The 19,691-nt window shown below is 44.2% G+C and overlaps 1 protein-coding gene across 6 annotated transcripts in view; it reads left to right on the top strand.

The window, feature by feature from the left end:
* Positions 1–2,190: 2,190 nt before the first annotated feature.
* Positions 2,191–19,691, top strand: part of Znf862 (zinc finger protein 862) — a 40,890-nt gene continuing 23,389 nt past the window's right edge. For 4 of the 6 annotated variants that reach the window (XR_003487491.1, XR_003487490.1, XR_003487493.2 and 1 more), the window contains exons 1-4: positions 2,191–2,416; positions 7,348–7,459; positions 15,504–15,703; positions 17,431–18,122. Coding sequence is in view for 3 of the 6 variants with exons in the window: in XM_027428487.1 (XP_027284288.1) it covers positions 7,395–7,459; positions 15,504–15,703; positions 17,431–18,122 (957 nt within the window). In the remaining 3 variants the exon portion in view is untranslated. The remainder of the gene's footprint in view (positions 2,417–7,347; positions 7,460–15,503; positions 15,704–17,430; positions 18,123–19,691) is intronic. The other 2 variants (XM_027428488.2, XM_027428489.2) reach the window with 2 other exon arrangements.

Genomic DNA, 19,691 nt, shown 5'->3' with positions numbered 1-19,691 from the left:
TACCATCTGACAACTGATGGACACTCCTATGGTCACCATCTACCATCTGACAACTGATGGACACTCCTATGGTCATCATCTACCCTCTGACAACTGATGGTCACTCCTATGGTCACCATCTACCATCTGACAACTGACGGTCACTCCTATGGTTTCCATCTACCATCTGACAACTGATGGTCACTCCTATAGTCACCATCTACCATCTGACAACTGACGGTCACTCCTATGGTCACCATCTATCATCTGACAACTGATGGACACTCCTATGGTTTCCATCTACCATCTGACAACTGATGGACACTCCTATGGTCACCATCTACCATCTGACAACTGATGGTCACTCCTATGGTCACCATCTACCATCTGACAACTGATGGTCACTCCTATGGTCACCATCTACCATCTGACAACTGATGGACACTCCTATGGTCACCATCTACCATCTGACAACTGATGGTCACTCCTATGGTCACCATCTACCATCTGACAACTGATGGTCACTCCTATGATCATCATCTACCCTCTGACAACTGATGGACACTCCTATGGTTACCATCTACCATCTGACAACTGATGGTCACTCCTATGGTCACCATCTACCATCTGACAACTGATGGACACTCCTATGGTCACCATCTACCATCTGACAACTGATGGACACTCCTATGGTTACCATCTACCATCTGACAACTGATGGTCACTCCTATGGTCACCATCTACCATCTGACAACTGATGGTCATTCCTATGATCATCATCTACCCTCTGACAACTGATGGACACTCCTATGGTCACCATCTACCATCTGACAACTGATGGTCGTTCCTATGGTTACCATCTATCATCTGACAACTGATGGTCATTCCTATGGTTACCCATCTATTCCCATCTACCAGTTGACAAAGATTCATGTTGCTGCTGCTTTTTCTATTATGTTTAAAAGCATTATGAACATTTTTGTACAAGTGTGGACATACTTTTATATTCCAAACACCCACATAGAAGTTAGGATGTGTGCCGGGTGTTGGTGGCGAACACCTTTAATCCCAGCACTTGGGAGGCAGAGGCAGGTGGATCTCTGTGAGTTTGAGGCCAACCTGGTCTCCAGAGCGAGTGCCAGGATAGGCTCCAAAGCTACACAGAGAAACCCTGTCTTGAAAAACAAAAAAGAAAAGAAGAAGAAGAAGAAGAAGAAGAAGAAGAAGAAGAAGAAGAAGAAGAAGAAGAAGAAGAAGGTGGGCTGGGCTTTGATCAACTATATCTCAGCACTCAGGGTGTAAAGATAGTAGGATCCTGGGAACTGGCTTTTAGTGAAGGACCCTGTCTCACATCCAAATGGGATGTGCAGAATGATAAAGGGAAGCACTTACACAAATTTGATGTGTAAGACACACACACACACACACACACACACACACACAGAGACACACACACACACAGACACACACACACACACACAGACACACACACACACACACACACACACACACACAGACACACACACACAGACACACACACACACAGACACACACACAGACACACACACACACACACAGACACACACACACACAGACACACACACACACAGACACACACACAGACACACACACACACACACACACACACAGACACACACACACACAGAGACACACACACACACACACACAGACACACACACAGACACACACACACACACACACAGAGACACACACACACACACAGACATACATACACACACAGAGCAAATCCAGCATGATGTCCCAACCTGTAATTAAGAGGCTATGGCAGGAGAATCAGGAGTTTGAGGCCATTTTGGGCTACCAGGTGACATGTTGTTTTTTTGTCCTTTGGTTTTTCGAGGCAGGGTTTCTCTGTGTAGCTTTGGAGGCTGTCCTGGAACTAGCTCTTGCAGACCACAGAGATCCACCTGCCTCTGCCTCCCGAGCGCTGGGATGAAAGGCGGGCGCCACCATCTCCCGTCTTTTTTTTTTTTTTTTAAGAAACAAAAATAGAAATGTATGGGGAAAGTGTTGCCCTCGATTAATCTTGTTGGCCTGCTGAGCAGTATGCTAGTGGGAGCTGCCCACAGCAAGCGGAGCTGGTCCAGTCTGTGGACCCTCCAGGCTGGACTACACCTCCCGTGAGCCTCTCCGCCTCCGCGAGGCGGTAGCCGTAAAGCGCTGCGCTAGTGCCTCACCAGTCCCAGCTCACCACTAGTTGTGCCAGCACCCGCGCTGGCGCTACCTCCACCCGCTGTGGAAGGTGAAGTTTGCTGCTGCGTGCCCACCCTACCTGGGCAACTCGGGTCCGGGATCGCAAGTCCCGAGTAGGCTGCGGCCGCCTCGGAACAGGCCTGCAGGGAGGCAGTCTGCACGGCCGCCAGACCTGGCCATGGAGCCCGGGGAGACGGGGAAGGTAGGACTGACAGGGCGCAGGGCAGCTCTCCAGTCCGGGCTAGCGGGTGTACTAGCCTTGCAGAAAAGTGCTCGCCCGCCTGCCTCGCCTGCCTCGCCTGCCTGCGCCTGCCTCGCCTGCCTCGCCTGCCTCGTTTTCCTTGGCCGGGGGACGCTTATTCCTCCTGGCCCTAGCATCCCCCACCCCCGACCCCCCTTTGGGTCAGCCGTTCCTCTGCTAGCCAAGCAAACTGATGCCAACGTGTTTGCAGTTTTCTCTCCTCGCTTTCGGCTTTTGGAGGAGGCCTTGCTTATAAGGAATAGAGGCTGGGTAGACGTCAGTGGGAGTCAAAGGGTGGGCAACTGAGAAGTGGGGGGAGAGCCGCTACGACTTAGCTCCTCCTTCCAGAGAAAGGGGGAAAAGGCTTCTGGCACTTTTTCGCGTCCTTTTCGTTTGTCTACTTCATGAAGAATGTGGGCGTGGCTTAGAAACACACTCCACAATCTTACGTCAAGGCTTTGGAGATGGGAGATGAGGTAGGGTAGAAAGCAGTCCAGAGCAGAGCGGCGCTGACAGGGTTTGTGGGCACACTGGCTGAGAGACAGGCAGCCTCTTACGAGTAAGGTCTTTTGCAATGTTCTTTGCCTCCAGTTCTTGGACCCAGTAGACAGGGACTCTACCCACTGAGCTACATTCCCTGCTCTTGCAGTCCTTCTTGAGGATTTTTTGGGGAGGCGGCAAGGAAGGAATTTTCTCAACAAACGTTTTCGAGTGTTTATAAGACGTTCCCTCTCTCCTCTCTGTCCCCCTCCATCTCCTTTGTGTCCAGTTAATAAACATTTGTACTCTTGAGATTTGCATTGAATAAGATGTTGGAAGTTCAAGAATACATAGGAAGGAAGAGCTCTCCCGCAGTTTCCACCTGAGTAACTTGGAAGGTTGGCCACGAGAGAGGAAAGATGAGGACGGTATTTTGGTGCCATAACTTTGTCTGGAAAGGCTCCTGCCTTAGAAAAGCAGTTGTTCTTTGTTTAAGCATCTCTTCCACCTTCCCTTCCTCCCAGTCCACTAGCTACAGAGATTTTCCAGAGTCTACAGTTTGGCTAGCCTAGAAACTGTGGGAAACACACAGGCGCACACACTAAAAGGAATGGCCCTTTCTCTTGGGTGATATCTTCAGATTGGTTTAGACTGAGCCTGAATTCCGATGAGAAGATGGGGCAGGGAATATTAAAAAACGACATCAAGAATTAGTGATTTAAGGTTAATTTCCAAGCTCTTCTGTCAGTAGTAGTCTTCCTTGACCTTTAACAAAAGAGAGGAATATAGGCATTTTGTAGGAAGCAAAGGAATTTGTTTTTTCTTCAGGTCTTCCCACTAATTGAAAATCTCAAGTCTCAGAAAATTTCCCCTTGCAGGGTGTCTCCAAAAGGCTTAGCTCTCTCCAAGTGCATATGTTTTCTACCGTGGGAGATGAAAGCATTATCCAAAAATGAGAGAAACATTGCGAGAACACCTGGCAGTAAAGGTACATTGTGAACTACTGAAAAGGCAAAGGTCTGTGCAGAGTATGAACCCAGACTCTGAGCACAGAGCTGTGAGAGTGGGGAGTCCTTTCGGGTGTCTCCATCTCTTTGCCAGAATACCACTTAGTTGTTATTTTGTGACATTTATTAACTGAAAGCAGTCTTGGGCTGTTGGATTTCCGGTAGGATACCTTGCTGATCATTGATAGATAATGGATAGAGGTGAAAGACTTGTCACTCACTCTGCATCCTTGTCTCAGCCCTGGTCTCTACAAATTTCTCTTACTTGTTTATATATTTTTTGGCTTTACCTGTAGCATCTCCAGTTAGAACTGTAGAACAGCACTCGGTATTCAAGAGGCTCTGAGCAAGTATTTTCTAAAAGGATGGCTGGTAATGGAGGTCGGTGCACATCAGCCTCCCCCCACCCCCATGCTGTCCTGGCCGGCATCTGTAGCAGTCTGCACATGCAGCGTCTGCGGCTTCCCAGCCATCTCTGTCTTTTCTTATGGAAGTGGTTATCCTCCCTCATTTTTGATCCCATTCAATTCTGTTATTGCACTTTGAGTCTCTTTATATTTATTTACAGTTCGCTGTTCGGCAAGCATATAAGAACATGGAACATGAAGTAATTGACTATGAAATTCTTTTTTTGTGTGATTCTGTGTGGAGAGGGAGTGGTGCCTGAGGAGGGTCTTATAAAATAAACACTCAAGCACAGGTGTCCTGAGTGCCACGCCCTATGAGAGAAATGAGGCATAGGTTGGGGTAGGAACCACACTCACAAGAGAATGTGGATAAGGCCTTGACTGTAAGTAGTGGGAGAAAAGGGCAGTCAGGGGACCTAGGTTTGGGGGTGTAGAGGAAAGACGAACGGTAGGTTGAGTGATTGGAGGAGGTAAGCTAGGGTGAGGAGGGTTGTGGTGGCTTGTGTGGTGCGTTCTTTTCGGCTCACAGCTGCAGCTGCGGGGAATGGAGCGGAATGGAGCCCAGCAGTGATGGGTGCAGCTGTCAGGTCGGCCGCGGAGCTGGGGGCACCTGTGGAGAAAAGGGGGCTCTCCCGGAGGGCTAGTCATTTACCAATACATAAGCAGATAGGGTTCGGGTATATTTATTAGGTAAATATGCCTTACTTACAGTGCACCGAGCCAACCGGCAGGAAAGCAGAGTAAGTGGACGCCGCAGCGAGAAGAAAGCTACCCTGTGCCTTGTCTATCCCTTTAAAACCTCTCCCTTAGGAGGCGTGGTTACGGGGTCTCCCTACAGGGTTGACTTCGTGTTGAAAGGATTTTGGTGCTGAATAGAGGAACTGGATAAAATAGAATATTCAGATATACTCTGCATCCTACATAGGTAAGAAATTTTTTCTTAGTCAAGCAGATTTAAGGTTTTATACCAAGGTCACCCAGAAACAGAAGGTATTTGCTACAGTGTAGCTTAAAAGAGGGGTGCTGGATATTTGTGCATCATTCTGGGTGAAAAGGACACTTCTTTGTTCCATGTTCAATTTCTGCCTCATTGTGTCACTAAGGAGATGGGACCATCAGCCTTCATTATGGTGCCTTTTCAACCTGGGGAAGCAGCATGAATAGGAAGCCTTGTTTCTCTGGTCACAAGAGTTCGAGTTTTTCATTTGCTTGGTTGGTTTGTTTTTAGAAGATAGGGTCTCACTATATATGCCAGCCAATCTCTCGATCACTTCAACTCTCGATCACTCTTCAGTGGCCTCCAACTGCTGGACAAGTGTGCTCTACCATATTCTGTGGGCATAGGTTTTTGTTTGTTTTGTTTTGTTTTTTTAACCTGTATCCATAGGAATAGACCACGATGTACAGCACTCATCCTGGGATCAGATTCTCTCCCCTACTTTTCTGCACTTATCCCCTTGGGCTGCCTTTGCTTGTCTGACTGCTTCCTTTTGGGGCAGCCCACTTTGCAGTAGTATTTAGAAGACTGTAAACATAGATGCTTGTTAGAAGTGAATGTTTTACAGTATCATCTCACTACTATTTTTTTCTTAATTATGGAGTGTGTGTATGTGTGTGTGTGTGTGTAAATCAGGGGTCAGTACTTGCAGGAGTCAGTATTCTTCTGTCATGTGTCCTAGACTTAAGTCATTAGGCTTGGCTGCAAGTGCCTTTACCTGCTAAGCTGTTTTTCTGGCCTCTACTACTGCTTTTAAAAATGTTTTATATATTCATAGATAAAAATTGGGAGGTCATCTACCAAATAATAGTAATTCTGTTTCAATGATGGGAATACTCATAAAACATTTTTTTTTTCTGGGGCCTAGAGAGATGGCTCTGCTATTAAAGACACTTGATGTTCTTGAAGAAGATTAAAGTTTGGTTCCTGGCACCTATATGGTGTATCACAACCATCTGTAACTCCAGTTACAGGGGATCTGACATCTTCTTTGGACCTTTCCAGGCACCGGGCATGAGTGTGGTACACGTACATACATGCAGGCAAAACACTCATACACATAAATATTATAATTTTTTTAAATGAGGGGAAGCAATTGAGAAACCTGACACGGATCTCTACATACACACACACACACAGACACACAGACACACACACAGACACACAGACACACAGACACACACACACACACACAGACACACACACAGACACACACACAGACACACACACACACACACAGACACACACACACACACACACACACACACACACAGACACACACACACACAGACACACACACACACACAGACACACACACACACACACACACAGACACACACACACACACACACACACACACACACACACACACACACACAGACACACACACACACACACACACACACACACAGACACACACACAGACACACACACACACAGACACACACACACACAGACACACACACAGACACACACACAGACACACACACAGACACACAGACACACACACACACACACACACACACAGACACACACACAGACACACACACAGACACACACACACACACAGACACACACACAGACACACACACACACAGACACACACACACACAGACACACACACACACACACACACACAGACACACACACACACAGACACACAGACACACACACACAGACACACACACACACAGACACACACACACACACACACACACACACACACACACACACACACACACACACACACAGACACGCCCACAATGTAAAAATATACACTTCTAGGATCAGCCTCTTAAAGAAGGCTCTGATTGAGTTCAGTGGCTGCAACTTCCTAATCTTACTGCATATGATTTGCACTCCTATGACACCAGAGATTGGTTGCAGGTTGTGTGTGTACATCATCAGTGCTTCCCACTCTGACTCACACACTGACTGCCAGTGTGGAAGATGAAGAAGTCTCAGGAGCTGATACTTAGCAGGGATCATTTTTCCTTTCAGGTTCCTGTGACCTTTGATGACATCACACTGTACTTGCTACAGGAGGAATGGATGCAGCTGAATCATCCCCAGAAGGACTTTTCTGCTTCCAACAAGCCGACAGCACCTCTAGGTATGAATTCCTACGTCTACCACCACCATTCTGTGTCAGTGTCCCCAGGCTTATCTGGGTCAGGACAAACTGCAGAATTTTCTGAAAGTCTTTGGTTTCTCTAGGTGTACTTCCCTGTCTGCTCAATGCCAGTCCTTTTCTCCTCTTTGTAAGTTGGCCAGGACGAATAGAGAATGCCAGGCAGTCTGATGCTTTGGGCTGTTTCCACAGTGCAGAGTGGGAAACAGCCTGTGGACCTGTGGGGCTCCCTGGTCCCTGGGGGGAGTCCATGGTGGTGGCCAGAGCATTGATTTTGCAGTCTCTTCTCTCTCCAGCTCTGCACACCAATGCTCAGATGCTTTCACCCTCATAGGCCTTGAATTTCCTCTTAAGGCAATTTAATGAAAGGAAATGAACAGAGAAATTTTATACAAATTTAGGTGTTTTTCATCTCTTCTGTTTTAGCTTTTTATTTTTTGGTTATAACTTAGTTGTTATATATCATTTTTTTCTCCATTTTTTAATTTGAATTAGAAACAAGATTGTTTTACATGTCAATCCCAGTTCCCTCTCCCTCCCATCCTCCCCTGACCCCCCCCCAACTAACAACCTACCTATCCCATACCCTTTCTGCTCCCCAGGGAGGGTGAGGCCTTCCATAGGGGGTCTTTAGAGTCTGTCATATCCTTTGGGATAGGGCCAAGGCCCACCCCTATGTGTCTAGGCTGACGGAGTATTCCTCTATGTGGAATGGGCTCCCAAAGTCCATTCCTATGCTAGGGATAAGTACTGATCCACTCCCAGAGGCCACATAGATTTCTGATGTCTCCTCGCTGACACCCACGTTCATGGGGTCTGGATCAGTCCCATGCTGGTTTCCAAGCTACCAGTCTGGGACCAAGAGCTCCCCTTTTTCAGGTCAGCTGTTTCTGTGGGTTTCACCAGCCTGGTCTGGACCCCTTTGTTCATCACTCCTCCTTCTCTGCAACTGGATTCCAGTTCAGTTCAGTGATTAGTTGTGGGTGTCTGCTTCTACTTCCACCAGCTGCTGGATGAAGGCTATAGGATGGCATATAAGTCAGTCATCAATCTCATTATCAGGGGAGGGCATTTAAGGTAGCCTCTCCTCTGTTGCTTAGATTGTTAGCTGGTGTCATCTTTGTAGATCTCCAGACATTTCCCTAGTGCCTGATTTCTCTGTAAACCTATAATGTCTCCCTTTATTATGGTATCTCCATTCTTGTTCTCCTCTATTCTTCCCCCAACTCAACCTTCCTGCTCCCTCATGTCCTCCTCACCCCTCTCTCCTCCCCTTCTCATTCTCCTAGCTCCCTCTCCCCTCCCTCCATGCTCCCAATTTGCTCAGGAAATCTTGACCCTATCCCCTTCTCCAGGGGACTATGTATGTCTTTCTTAGGGGTCCTCCTTGTTTCCTAGCTTCTCTGGTGGTGTGGATTGTAGGCTGGTAATCCTTTGTTCTATGTCTAAATCCACATATGAGTGAGTACATACCATATTTGTCTTTTTTGACTGGGTTACCTCACTCAGGATGGTTTCTTCGAGTTCCATCCATTTGCCTACAAATTTCAAGATTCCATTGTTTTTTTTCTGCTGAGTAGTACTCCATTGTGTAAATGTACCACATTTTCTCTATCCATTCTTCGGTTGAGGGGCATCTAGGATGCTTCCAGGTTCTGGCTATTACAAATAATGCTGCTATGAACATCGTTGAACAGATGTCCTTGTTGTATGAATGTGCTTCTTTTGGGTATATGCCTAAGAGTGGGATTGCTGAATCTTGTGGTAGACTCATTCCCATTTTCTTGAGGAGTCGCCATACTGATTTACAGAGTTGCTGTACCAGTTGGCACTCCCACCAGCAGTGGAGAAGTGTTCCTCTTTCTCCGCATCCTCTCCAGCATAAACTGTCATTGGTGTTTTTGATTTTGGCCATTCTGACAGGAGTAAGATGGTATCTCAGAGTTGTTTTGATTTGCATTTCCCTGATGGCTAAGGATGTTGAACACTTTCTTATGTGTCTTTCAGCCATTTTAGATTCCTCTATTGAGAATTCTCTATTTAGTTCTGTACCCCACTTTTTAATTGGATCATTTGGTGTTTTGGAAACTAGCTTCTTGTATTCTTTGTAAATTTTGGAGATCAGCCCTCTGTCATATGTGGGGTTGGTGAAGATCTTTTACCATTCTGTGGGCTGCCGTCTTGTCTTGCTGACTGTGTCCTTTGCCTTACAGAAGCTTCTGAGTTTCAGGAGGTCCCATTTATTAAGTCCCATTTATTAATTGTCGATCTCAGTGTCTGTGTAACTGGTGTAATGTTCAGGAATCGGTCTCCTGTACCAATTAATTCAAGGGTATTTCCCACTTTCTCTTCTAATAGGTTCAGTGTGGCTGGATATATGTTGAGGTCTTTGATTCATTTGAACTTAAATTTTGTGCATGACGATAGACATGGATCTATCTGCAGTCTTCCACATGCCAGCATCCAGTTATGCCAGCACTATTTGTTGAAAATGCTTTCTTTATTCCATTGTATAGCTTTAGCTTCTTTGTCAAAAATCAGGTGTTCATAGGTGTGTGGGTTAATATTAGGGTTTTCAACTCTATTCCATTAGTCTACCAGGACTATAGCTCTGTAATAGAGCTTGAAGTCAGGGGTGGTGATGCCTCCAGAAGTTCCTTTATTGTACAGGGTTGTTTTGGCTATCCTGGGTCTTTTGTTTTCCATATAAAGTTGAAAATTGTTCATTCAAAGTCTGTGAAGAATTGTGCTGGGATTCTGATGGGGATTGCATTGAATCTGTGGGTTGCTTTTGGCAAGATTGCCATTTTTACTGTGTTAATCCTACCTATCCAAGAACATGGGAGATCCTTCCATTTTCTGGTATCTTCTTTAATTTCTTTCTTTAAAAACTCAAAATTCTTATGATACAGTTCTTTCTTTCTTTTTTTTTTTTTTTTTTTTTTTTTTTGGTTAGCATTACCCCAAGGTAATTGTTTGTGGCAATTGTAAAAGGTGATGTTTCTCTGATTTCTTTCTCTGTGCATTTACCATCTTTATATAGTAGAGCTACTGATTTTTTTTTTGAGTTAATCTTGAATCCTGCCACTTTGCTGAAGGTGTTTATCAGCTGTAGGAGTTCCCTGGTAGAGTTTTTTGGGTCACTTATGTAGACTATCATATCATCTGCAAACAGTGAAAGTTTGACTTCTTCCTTTCCTATTTGTATCCCCTTGATCTCCTTTTGTTGTCTTATTGCTCTAGCCAGAACTTCAAGGACAATATTGAAGAGGTATGGAGAGAGTGGACAGCCTTGTCTTGTTCCTGGTATTAGAGGAATCACTTTGAGTTTCTCTCCATTTATTTTGATGTCGGCTGTTGGTTTACTGTATATTGCTTTTATTATGTTTAGGTATGTTCCTGTTATCCCTGATTTCTCCAAGACCTTTATCATGAAGGGGTGTTGGATTTTGTCAAAGGCTTTTTCAGCATCTAGTGAGATGATCATGTGGTTTTTCTTTCTCAGTCTGTTTATATGGTGGATTACATTGATGGATTTTCTTATGTTGAACCATCCTTGTATCCATGGGATGAAGCCTACTTGATCATGGTGGATGATTTCTCTGATGTGTTCTTGGATTCGATTTGCCAGTATTTTATTGAGTATTTTTGCATCAATGTTCATGAGGGATATTGGTCTGTAGTTCTCTTTCTTAGTTGTGTCTTTGTGTAGCTTGGGTACCAAGGTTATTGAAGCCTCATAAAAAGAGTTTGGCAATGACCTTTCTGCTTCTATTCTGTGGAATACTTTGAGGAGAATTGGTATTAGCTGTTCTTTGAATTTCTGGTATAATTCTGCACTGAAGCCATTTGGCCCTGACCTTTTTTTTTTTTTTTTTTTGGTTGGGAGACTTCTGATGACTTCTTCAATTTCATTAGAGTTATAGGTCTATTTAAGTTGCTTATCTGTTCTTGATTTAATTTTGGTAAGTGAAATATATCCAGAAAATTGTCCGTTTTCTTTAGATTTTCAAATTTTGAGAAATACAGGTTTCCAAAGTATGGCCTGATGATTTTCTGGATATCCTCTGTGTCTGTTGTTATATCCCCCTTTTCATTTCTGATTTTATTAATTTGCATGTTCACTCTCTGCTGTTTGGTAAGTTTGGATAAAGGTTTGTCTATCCTGTTGATTTTCTCGAAGAACCAACTCTTCCTTATATTGATTCTCTGTATTGTTCTATTTTCCACTTTATTGATTTCAGTCCTCAATTTGATTATTTCCTGGCATCTACTCCTCTAGAGTGTGTTGCTTCTTTGTGTTCTAGAGCTTTCAGTTGTGCTGTTAATTCTTAGTGTGACTATTCTCTAGTTTCTTCATGTGGGCACTTACTGCTGTGAACTTTCCTCTTAGCACTGCTTTCAAAGTTTCCTATAAGTTTGGGTATACATAAGGTTGTGTCCCCATTCCCATTGAATTCTAGGAAATCTTTAATTTCTTTTTTTATTTCTTCCTCGACCCAGGTATAGTGCAATTGGGCATTATTCAATTTCCATGAGTTTGTAGGTTTTCTACAATTTGTGTTGTTGTTGAATTCTAACTTTAAAGCATGGTGATCTGATAAGATACAGGGGGTTATTTTAATTTTTTTGTGACTGTTGAGGCTTGCTGTGTTGCCAAGTGTGTGATCAATTTTAGAGAAGGTTCCATGTAGCGCTGAGAAGAAGGCATATTCTTTTGTGTTTAGATGGAATGTTCTATAGATGTCTGTTAAACCCAATTGGATCATAACTTCTATGAGTTCCTTTCTTTCTTTGTTAAGTTTCTGTCTGGTGTTCCTGTCCAGTGGTGAGAGTGGGGTGTTAAAGTCCTCCCACTATAAGTGTGTGAGGTTTTATGTGTGATTTGCGTTTTAGCAATGTTTCCTTTATGAATGTGGATGCCTTTGTATTTGGGGGCATAGATGTTCACAATTGAGACTTCATCTTGAAGGATTTCTCCTGTGATGAGTAGGAAGTGACCTCCTTCATCTCTTTTGATTGATTTTAGTTTAAAGTCTAATTTGTTAGATATTAGGATTGCTACCCCTGCTTGTTTCTTGAGTCCATTTGATTGGAAAATCTTTTCCCAACCCTTTATTCTTAGGTACCGTCTGTCTTTGAAGTTGAGGTGTGTTTCTTGTGTGCAGCAGAAGGAAGGATTCTGTCTTCTTATCAATTCTGCTAGCTTGTGTCTTTTTATAGGCGAGTTAAGACCATTAATATTCAGGGATATTAATGACCATTGATGCTCATTCTTGTTTGTTTTGGATTTGGTGGTGGTGGTGGTGGTGGTAGAATTGTGTGTGGGTTTCCACCCCATTTTTCTTTTGGCTGTCACTAAAGTGGGATTATCTATTGCCTATGTTTTTGTGAGTGTAATTAACTTCCTTGGGTTGCAGTTTTCATTCCAGAACTTTGTGTAGGGCTGGATTGGTGGATATATATTGTCTGAATCTGTTTTTGTCATGGAATACCTTATTTTCTCCATCTATATTGATTGAAAGCTTTGCTGGGTACAGTAGTCTGGGTTGGCATCTGTGGTCTCTTAGTGTAGGTAGAATACCTATCCAGGACCTTCTGGCTTTCAGAGATTCCATGGAAAAGTCAGGTGTAATTCTGATAGGTTTGCCTTTATATGTTACTTGACTTTTTCCCTTTGCTGCTCTTAATATTCTTTCTTTATTCTGTATGTTTGGGGTTTTGATTATTATGTGGTGAGGAGACCTTTTTTTGTGGTCCACCCTATTTGGCGTTCTGTAGGCTTCTTGTACTTTCATTGGCATGTCTTTCTTTAGGTTGGGAAAGTTTTCTTTTATTATTTTGTTAAATATGTTTTCTGCACCTTTGAGTTGGGTTTCTTCACCTTCCTCTATACCTATTATTCTTAGGTTTGGTCTTTTCACAATGTTCCATATTTTCTGGGTATGTTGTGTTAGTGATTTGTTGGACTTAAGATTTTCTTTGGTTGATGAATCTATTTTCCTAGTGTATCTTCAACTCCTGAGATTCTCTCTTCCATCTCTTGTATTCGTTGGTTATGCTTGCACCTGTAGCTCCTGATCGTTTACCCAGCTTTTTTATTTCTAGCATTCCATTAGATTGTGTTTTTTTTTTATTGTCTCTATTTCAGTTTTCAGGTCTTGAACTGTCTGAATTGTTTCCTTCATTTGTTTGACTGTATTTTCTTGGCTTTCCTTAAGAGATTTGTTGATTTCTTGTAGTTTTTGGTTTTTTTCCTTCCATTTCTTTAATGGATTTTCTCATATCCTCTTTGAAGCCCTCTGTCATTTTCATGAAGATTTTTTTAAGGTCATTCTCTTCTGCTTCATCAGTATTGTCATATTCAGGTCTTGCTGGTGTAGGGTCCCTAGACTCTGGTGGTGTCATATTGGTTTTTCTGTTGTTGAATGTGTTTTTATATTATCTTCTTCCCATCCTTTCTTCCAGCGGGTATAGAAGGAGTCTCTTCCTCTCCTGGTGGGTACAGGACCAAGGTTCCCTTCTGGTAGGTGCAAACAGATCCAATTTTCTGATGTCTCTCCTCTTCCCATGGATGGAGGCAGGATTGGTACCAGGGCCTTGGCAGTCTCTGGGTGTGTTGGATCCTGCAGAATTGGGATCCGCTGTGAGCAGTCCCCTGGCCTCAGGTGTCCCTGAGCAGGGCAGAGGAAGATGGGCTGGAAACAGCCCCAAGCCTACCTAGTCTGGTGGATGGAGGCAGGACTGGTACTGGGGGCCCTGGAAGTCTCTGGGTGTATTGGATCCCACCGAATTGGGATCCACCATGAGCAGTCCCCAGGCCTCAGGTGTTCCCAAGCCCTGTTTTAGTTTTTAAATACACTTTTCTCTGATTTTGTCTTACCTTCTGTACCAAGGGCAGAAGTGATTGTGCTCAAAATGTTTGTGCACACATATGTTCTATTCTAGATTGAGTATCCACAATCCAAAAGTCTGCTATCTGAAATACTGCAAACTCTGAAACTTTTAGAGAGTCACCTGCACTCATAGGTTTTCAATTTTTGGAGTATTTTAGATTAGGGGTACTCTGCTAGTAAAGTGCAAATATTTAAAAATCTGAAAAATTCCAAAATCTCATGTAGCTCAGGCCGGCCTCAAATTCCCTAAAAAGCCACAAATGCCCTTGAACTTCTGATCTTCCTGTCTGTGCCTCCCCAAGTATTGGGACTGAACTTAGAGCCTTGAGCTTTCTAGGTGAGCCCTGTGTCATCTGGGCTGCAGCCATAGGCCCCATGGCCCTGAGCCTTTTGGATGAGGCTAATTAGCTTGTGTTTGTCAGATGAAGTCATGGGTGCTGTGACCTCAGTGTTCTGCAGGATTGTGGCTAGGCTGGGTCCTATTGCTGTGTCTGTTTAATAAAGTTGAAACCCACAAGATCTCTGAAGCTTCAAATTGCAAAGCAGTAGCTCCCAGGCCAGCTTTGACTCACAGTGGGAATTCTATTCCACTTTGCTTTGCCGTTTTGGCTTTCAGTATTTTTGTTTGGAGTGTCTACAGATTGTTTAAGCTGCCAACGTTGAGCCACAGGGAATTCTCATGTACAAGTGTAGATCTCTGGGATCTCTTGGCAAGTGGGACTGTGTGCCAGTGCTGTATCTATGTCTGACATGGCTGCCTTCTATTTTCTTGTGTTATTATGGGTATGAGTGTTTTGCCTGCATGTATGTCCGTATACCATGTGTGTGCCAGGTACCCATGGATGCCAGAAGAGGGTGTTAGGTTCCCTGGAACTGGAGTTATGGATGGTTGTGAACTGCCATGTGGGTGCTAGGAACTGAACCAGGGTCCTCTGGCTCTGCCAGTGATCTTAAGCACTGAGTCATCTCTCCAGTCCTGTGAACTGACAATTTAATGTCATTTCAGTTTGACCCGTGGCCCTTCTTGGTTTTGCCTGCTCCCCTAATTCTCTTTGGGGTCTCACAGATAGCAGAGTTTCTAAACCAGTAAGCCAGACCACCTGATTGTCACTTTCCTATACCACCCACAGTCTCACAGCATGGAGGAAGTCCCAGGCAGAGTTCTCCCTTGGTGTTAGGACCAGGACCAAAAGTCCCTCATGGCTTTTCTGTGTTCCCAACTCAGGACCAACTGCTGCCAATCCTGAGCTGTTCCACGAGTTTGGGCAAGGGACTGAGCCTTGGCTAGGCAGCATCCAGGGCCAGCAGAGTCTCCTGAACCATCATACTGGTGAGTGTGGTCTGTGCCTAAAGGTGGTACCTACTGACAAGGAGCAGAGCAGGGACATTAGGAACCAACCTCACCCTATATCTGCCAGGTCCCTACCATGTGCAAGAGGAACACTGTCCTTTGCACAGATGTCACCTTGTTTGAATGTGTACCCCTGCCCTGCCCTTGTTCTCTGCCTTCTCGACCCCCTCCTTCGATTTCTGCCCTATAGCGAATGTTTGTTTCTACTGAAAACTCCAAGGAGGTGTGATTGTCTTACTTCCCACTGTATTTTCTGTGCCCATGGCAGTGCCTGGCACACAGTAGTTATAGAATTGTCACCAAGTGAATGAAGTAGTGAATGGACAGCTATTTGCTACATCCTAAGGATGGCATCTCTGTTTTAGGAGATGACAGAGTTAATCCAGTTCCCCCTGTGAGAACACAGGGAGCCAGGCTCACTCTCCAGTGTGAGTCAGCCACAGAGTTTGCTCCCTCCTGTGGTTTCCTCGGAGAGGAGAGACCGCAGGCATCTCTGGAATGCCGTGATTGCTAAGAAGCACAGTGTCTCCCCTTGTGTGGGTCTACTGACTGTTAGTAGCTTCCTGCTCCGTTCTTTAGACTGAAGAAAAAGGAGCCCTTGGCCACTGACTACCGAAACTTAGGTTGATGACTCAGGGAATTACAGTTAATCTGTTTCATTAATGTAAAGAAAGAAACTTGTAGTTCAGTTTAAAGAAAAATCATCTTCATAAGGGCATGAGAGTTTTGAACTCTGAAAGGTTATGGTATAATAGAGAGATAATACTGTAATTATTATGTAGGTATAATACTGAGCCCTGAGCATCTCATCTGTTTCCCCAGATAGAACTGCAGTAGTCCCATCTGTCTACAATGTGTACCCCCTTTATCCATGATGTCTCCCCATGGTTTCAATGGTTTCAGATAACCAACCGTCAACCACAGTTAATGCAATACAGTAAGGTATTTTAAAGAGAGACCACATTTCTGTAACTTTAATCACAGTATTATTATGTTCTAGTTTGTAATTGCTATTTGCTTACTATGCCTAATTTATAAAAGAAATGTTTTCACTTTTAAGTATAGATGGAAAAAAATACAGTACATAGTCTGGGATCCTTCACGGCCCAGGCATCTGCCAGGGGCCTGGAGCATAGTCCCTGAAGATGTGGGGGGCTGTTGTACTCAGAGGTGGGTTGCAGTTTGCCAGATGCTATCTATCTGGGGATTGCAACTATGCCCAGGAGATAGGTGGCTGCCTTGCCTTAGGCAGTTAAGCAGAATGCAGGGGCCTCTCTGTCAGGCCCAACCCAGAGAGAGAAGCTACTACAGGATGACAGCTGCCGTCTGGTTCCTCAGTGTTTTTAAGCCCTGTGTTGCCCTCAGGGTTTTGTCCTAAGCTCTGAACCTGGGAAAGGGCCACTATCTGAGGTGGCCTTCATCAAAGTGTGGCAGTGTCCATTTGATATTACAATGTATCTACCATTTAATTTTTTTTTGAAAGGAAACATTTGCTTAAAGCACACCTGTTTGATTTCCTTCTGGGTGAAGCAAGATGGGTCTGAGGAGTCAGACAGCGAAATTCGAGAATTCGATTATGATATTCTTGAGAATAAGCAGACAGGAAGGTGTGTCATTTTGGACTGAGTGAGCCCTTGCACCATTTGTATACTTGAAGGCTCTCAGACCAAAGCATTTCACGTTTCATTTCTCTCTTTCCTTGAAAGGAAAAACCCATCTGAGCTACGTAGAAGAAATAAATATGCAGGGTTTCACCAGAGAGAAAGGACACTACCTGCCACCTCAAAAGAAAGCCTGCCTTGCCCACTTCAGCACAGAGAACAGCACCATGGAGGACAGGACAGGAAGAAATAAGAATCTCCCTAAGCCCCGTTCTATCCAGAAGTCGTGGTTCACACAGTTTCCGTGGTTGATTATGAATAAGGAACAGACGGCTCTGTTTTGTGCTGTCTGCCAAGAATATCCATCTGTCAGGGACAGACGGTCAAGATTAATAGAAGGCTACACAGGACCATTCAAGATGGAAACTCTCAAATACCACGCCAAGAGCAAGGCCCACATATTCTGTGTCAATGCCCTGGCTGCCAAGGACCCCGTCTGGGCAGCCCACCTTCAGGGTCTCAGGGAGAGTTCTGCAGATATCCTGGCCAGCCCTGAACACCTCTTCACTGTGGGCTATCCCACGCTCTACCCTCCAGGGCCCCTTGGAGACTTTGATGGCATAGCTGAGCTCCTGTCAAGCCCAAGAGCTGAACTAGAGGACCCTCCAGGAAATGGAGCCATCCCTGCCTTGTATCTGGACTGCATGTCAGATTTGAGGCAAAAAGACATTGGCAGTGACATCCTCAGTCCCTCAGATAGCAACATGTGTAAGGACACTATTGAATTCTGCAGCCAGGTAATGTGTTTATTGATTGGTGTGCCTTGAGAGGACTCCATATTGAAAGTAACATAAATTACAGAATGATGGTTGAGAAAATCATGGTAGTGATAACTCAGCACTGATGTCATAGGGTCACCAGAGCACACAGGCTTTTCTATTTTTTGATATTTATTTTTATTTTATGTGTATGAGTATCTGTACATGTATTTGTACATCACATGTGTGCGGTACCTGTGGAAGCCAGAACAGGGCATCAGATCCTCTGGAACTGGAGTCGTAAGTTTTGAGAGGTGCTATGATGTTTGTGTTGGAATTCGAACCCATGTTCTCTGGAAGAGCAGCAAGTGCTCTTAACCACCGAGCCATCTCTCCAGCCCCAGCTCACATTATTTTAATGCACTAGGTATTGCTTTAAATGCTTTACAGGTATTAACTCATTTAACTGGGACAACTGCTGGATTATCTTCTGTTTTATAGTCAGCAAAGCCTACCTCATATTACAGAGCATCCTGACTTTTTATAGAAGAAATGATCTTTATCCAGCATTCAGAACAGCCACAGAACTCAAGAAGCAGTCTACCATCACAAACTGAGCATAGCCTCTGTTGTGATATTTAGTATCTTTAACATTTTAACATCACAGAGTTTTCACAGGTACTGTGTGATGAGCTGTGTCTAAGGTTACTCTGAGGTGGTAAAGCAAGGGTTGCTAAATTCACCGTATCAGGAGAAAAGTGAGACTCAGGGAGAATTGCCCTATGGATCCCAGGATCCACAAGCTGTTGTGGCCAGTGCCAGCCTTTGCCCAGAACCCTGGCCACCAGCCTGGTACTTTCCTTCCATTTGGTACAGCTGTGCTGGATGACAATATTCAACTTGTGTTTATTTCATGAATACCTAATTTCCTGGAGAATTGGTAGCTAAGGAAACTGTTCACTGGGATCTTTGACTTGAATTTTCTCCAGCTCTCTACTATCACAAGCAAGTAGGATTTAGCAGTAAAACGTTGGTGGTCAGGGGTAGCTCAGATATTCCTCACAGGTAACATCATAGGGAGCCTTCTACTGGGTGGTCGAATTTTTCCAGAATCCAGAGAAAGAGCAAAGCTTCTCTTCATGGTCTCATTATGTTTTTTTTTAGTGTTTTGTTTTCGTTTTTGTTTTTTTGGTTTTTCAAGACAGGGTTTCAGGCTGGAGAGATGACTCAGAGGTTAAGAGCACTGCCTGGGACTGGAGAGATGGCTCAGTGGTTGAGAGCACTGACTGCTCTTCTAGAGGAGCTGGGTTCAATTGCCAGCTTCCAGATGGCAGCTTGCAGCTGTCTGTGATTCCAGTTCCAGGGGATCTGGCATCCTCACACATACATACATGCAGGCAAAACATCAATGCACATAAAATAAAAATAAGAAAGTTTAAAAAAAAAAAAAAAGAGCACTGCCTGTTCTTCCAAAGGTCCTGAGTTCAATTCCCAGCAACCACCATCTGTAATGAGATCTGGTGCCTTCTTCTGGCCTGCAGACACACATGCAGGCAGAACTAACTAATTAAAAAAAAAAAAAAAAAAAAAAAAAAAAAAGATTAAGAC

Source organism: Cricetulus griseus, chromosome 8, assembly GCF_003668045.3.
Source record: "Cricetulus griseus strain 17A/GY chromosome 8, alternate assembly CriGri-PICRH-1.0, whole genome shotgun sequence".
NCBI lineage: Eukaryota > Metazoa > Chordata > Mammalia > Rodentia > Cricetidae > Cricetulus > Cricetulus griseus.
This window is presented reverse-complemented; position numbering and strand designations above follow the sequence as displayed.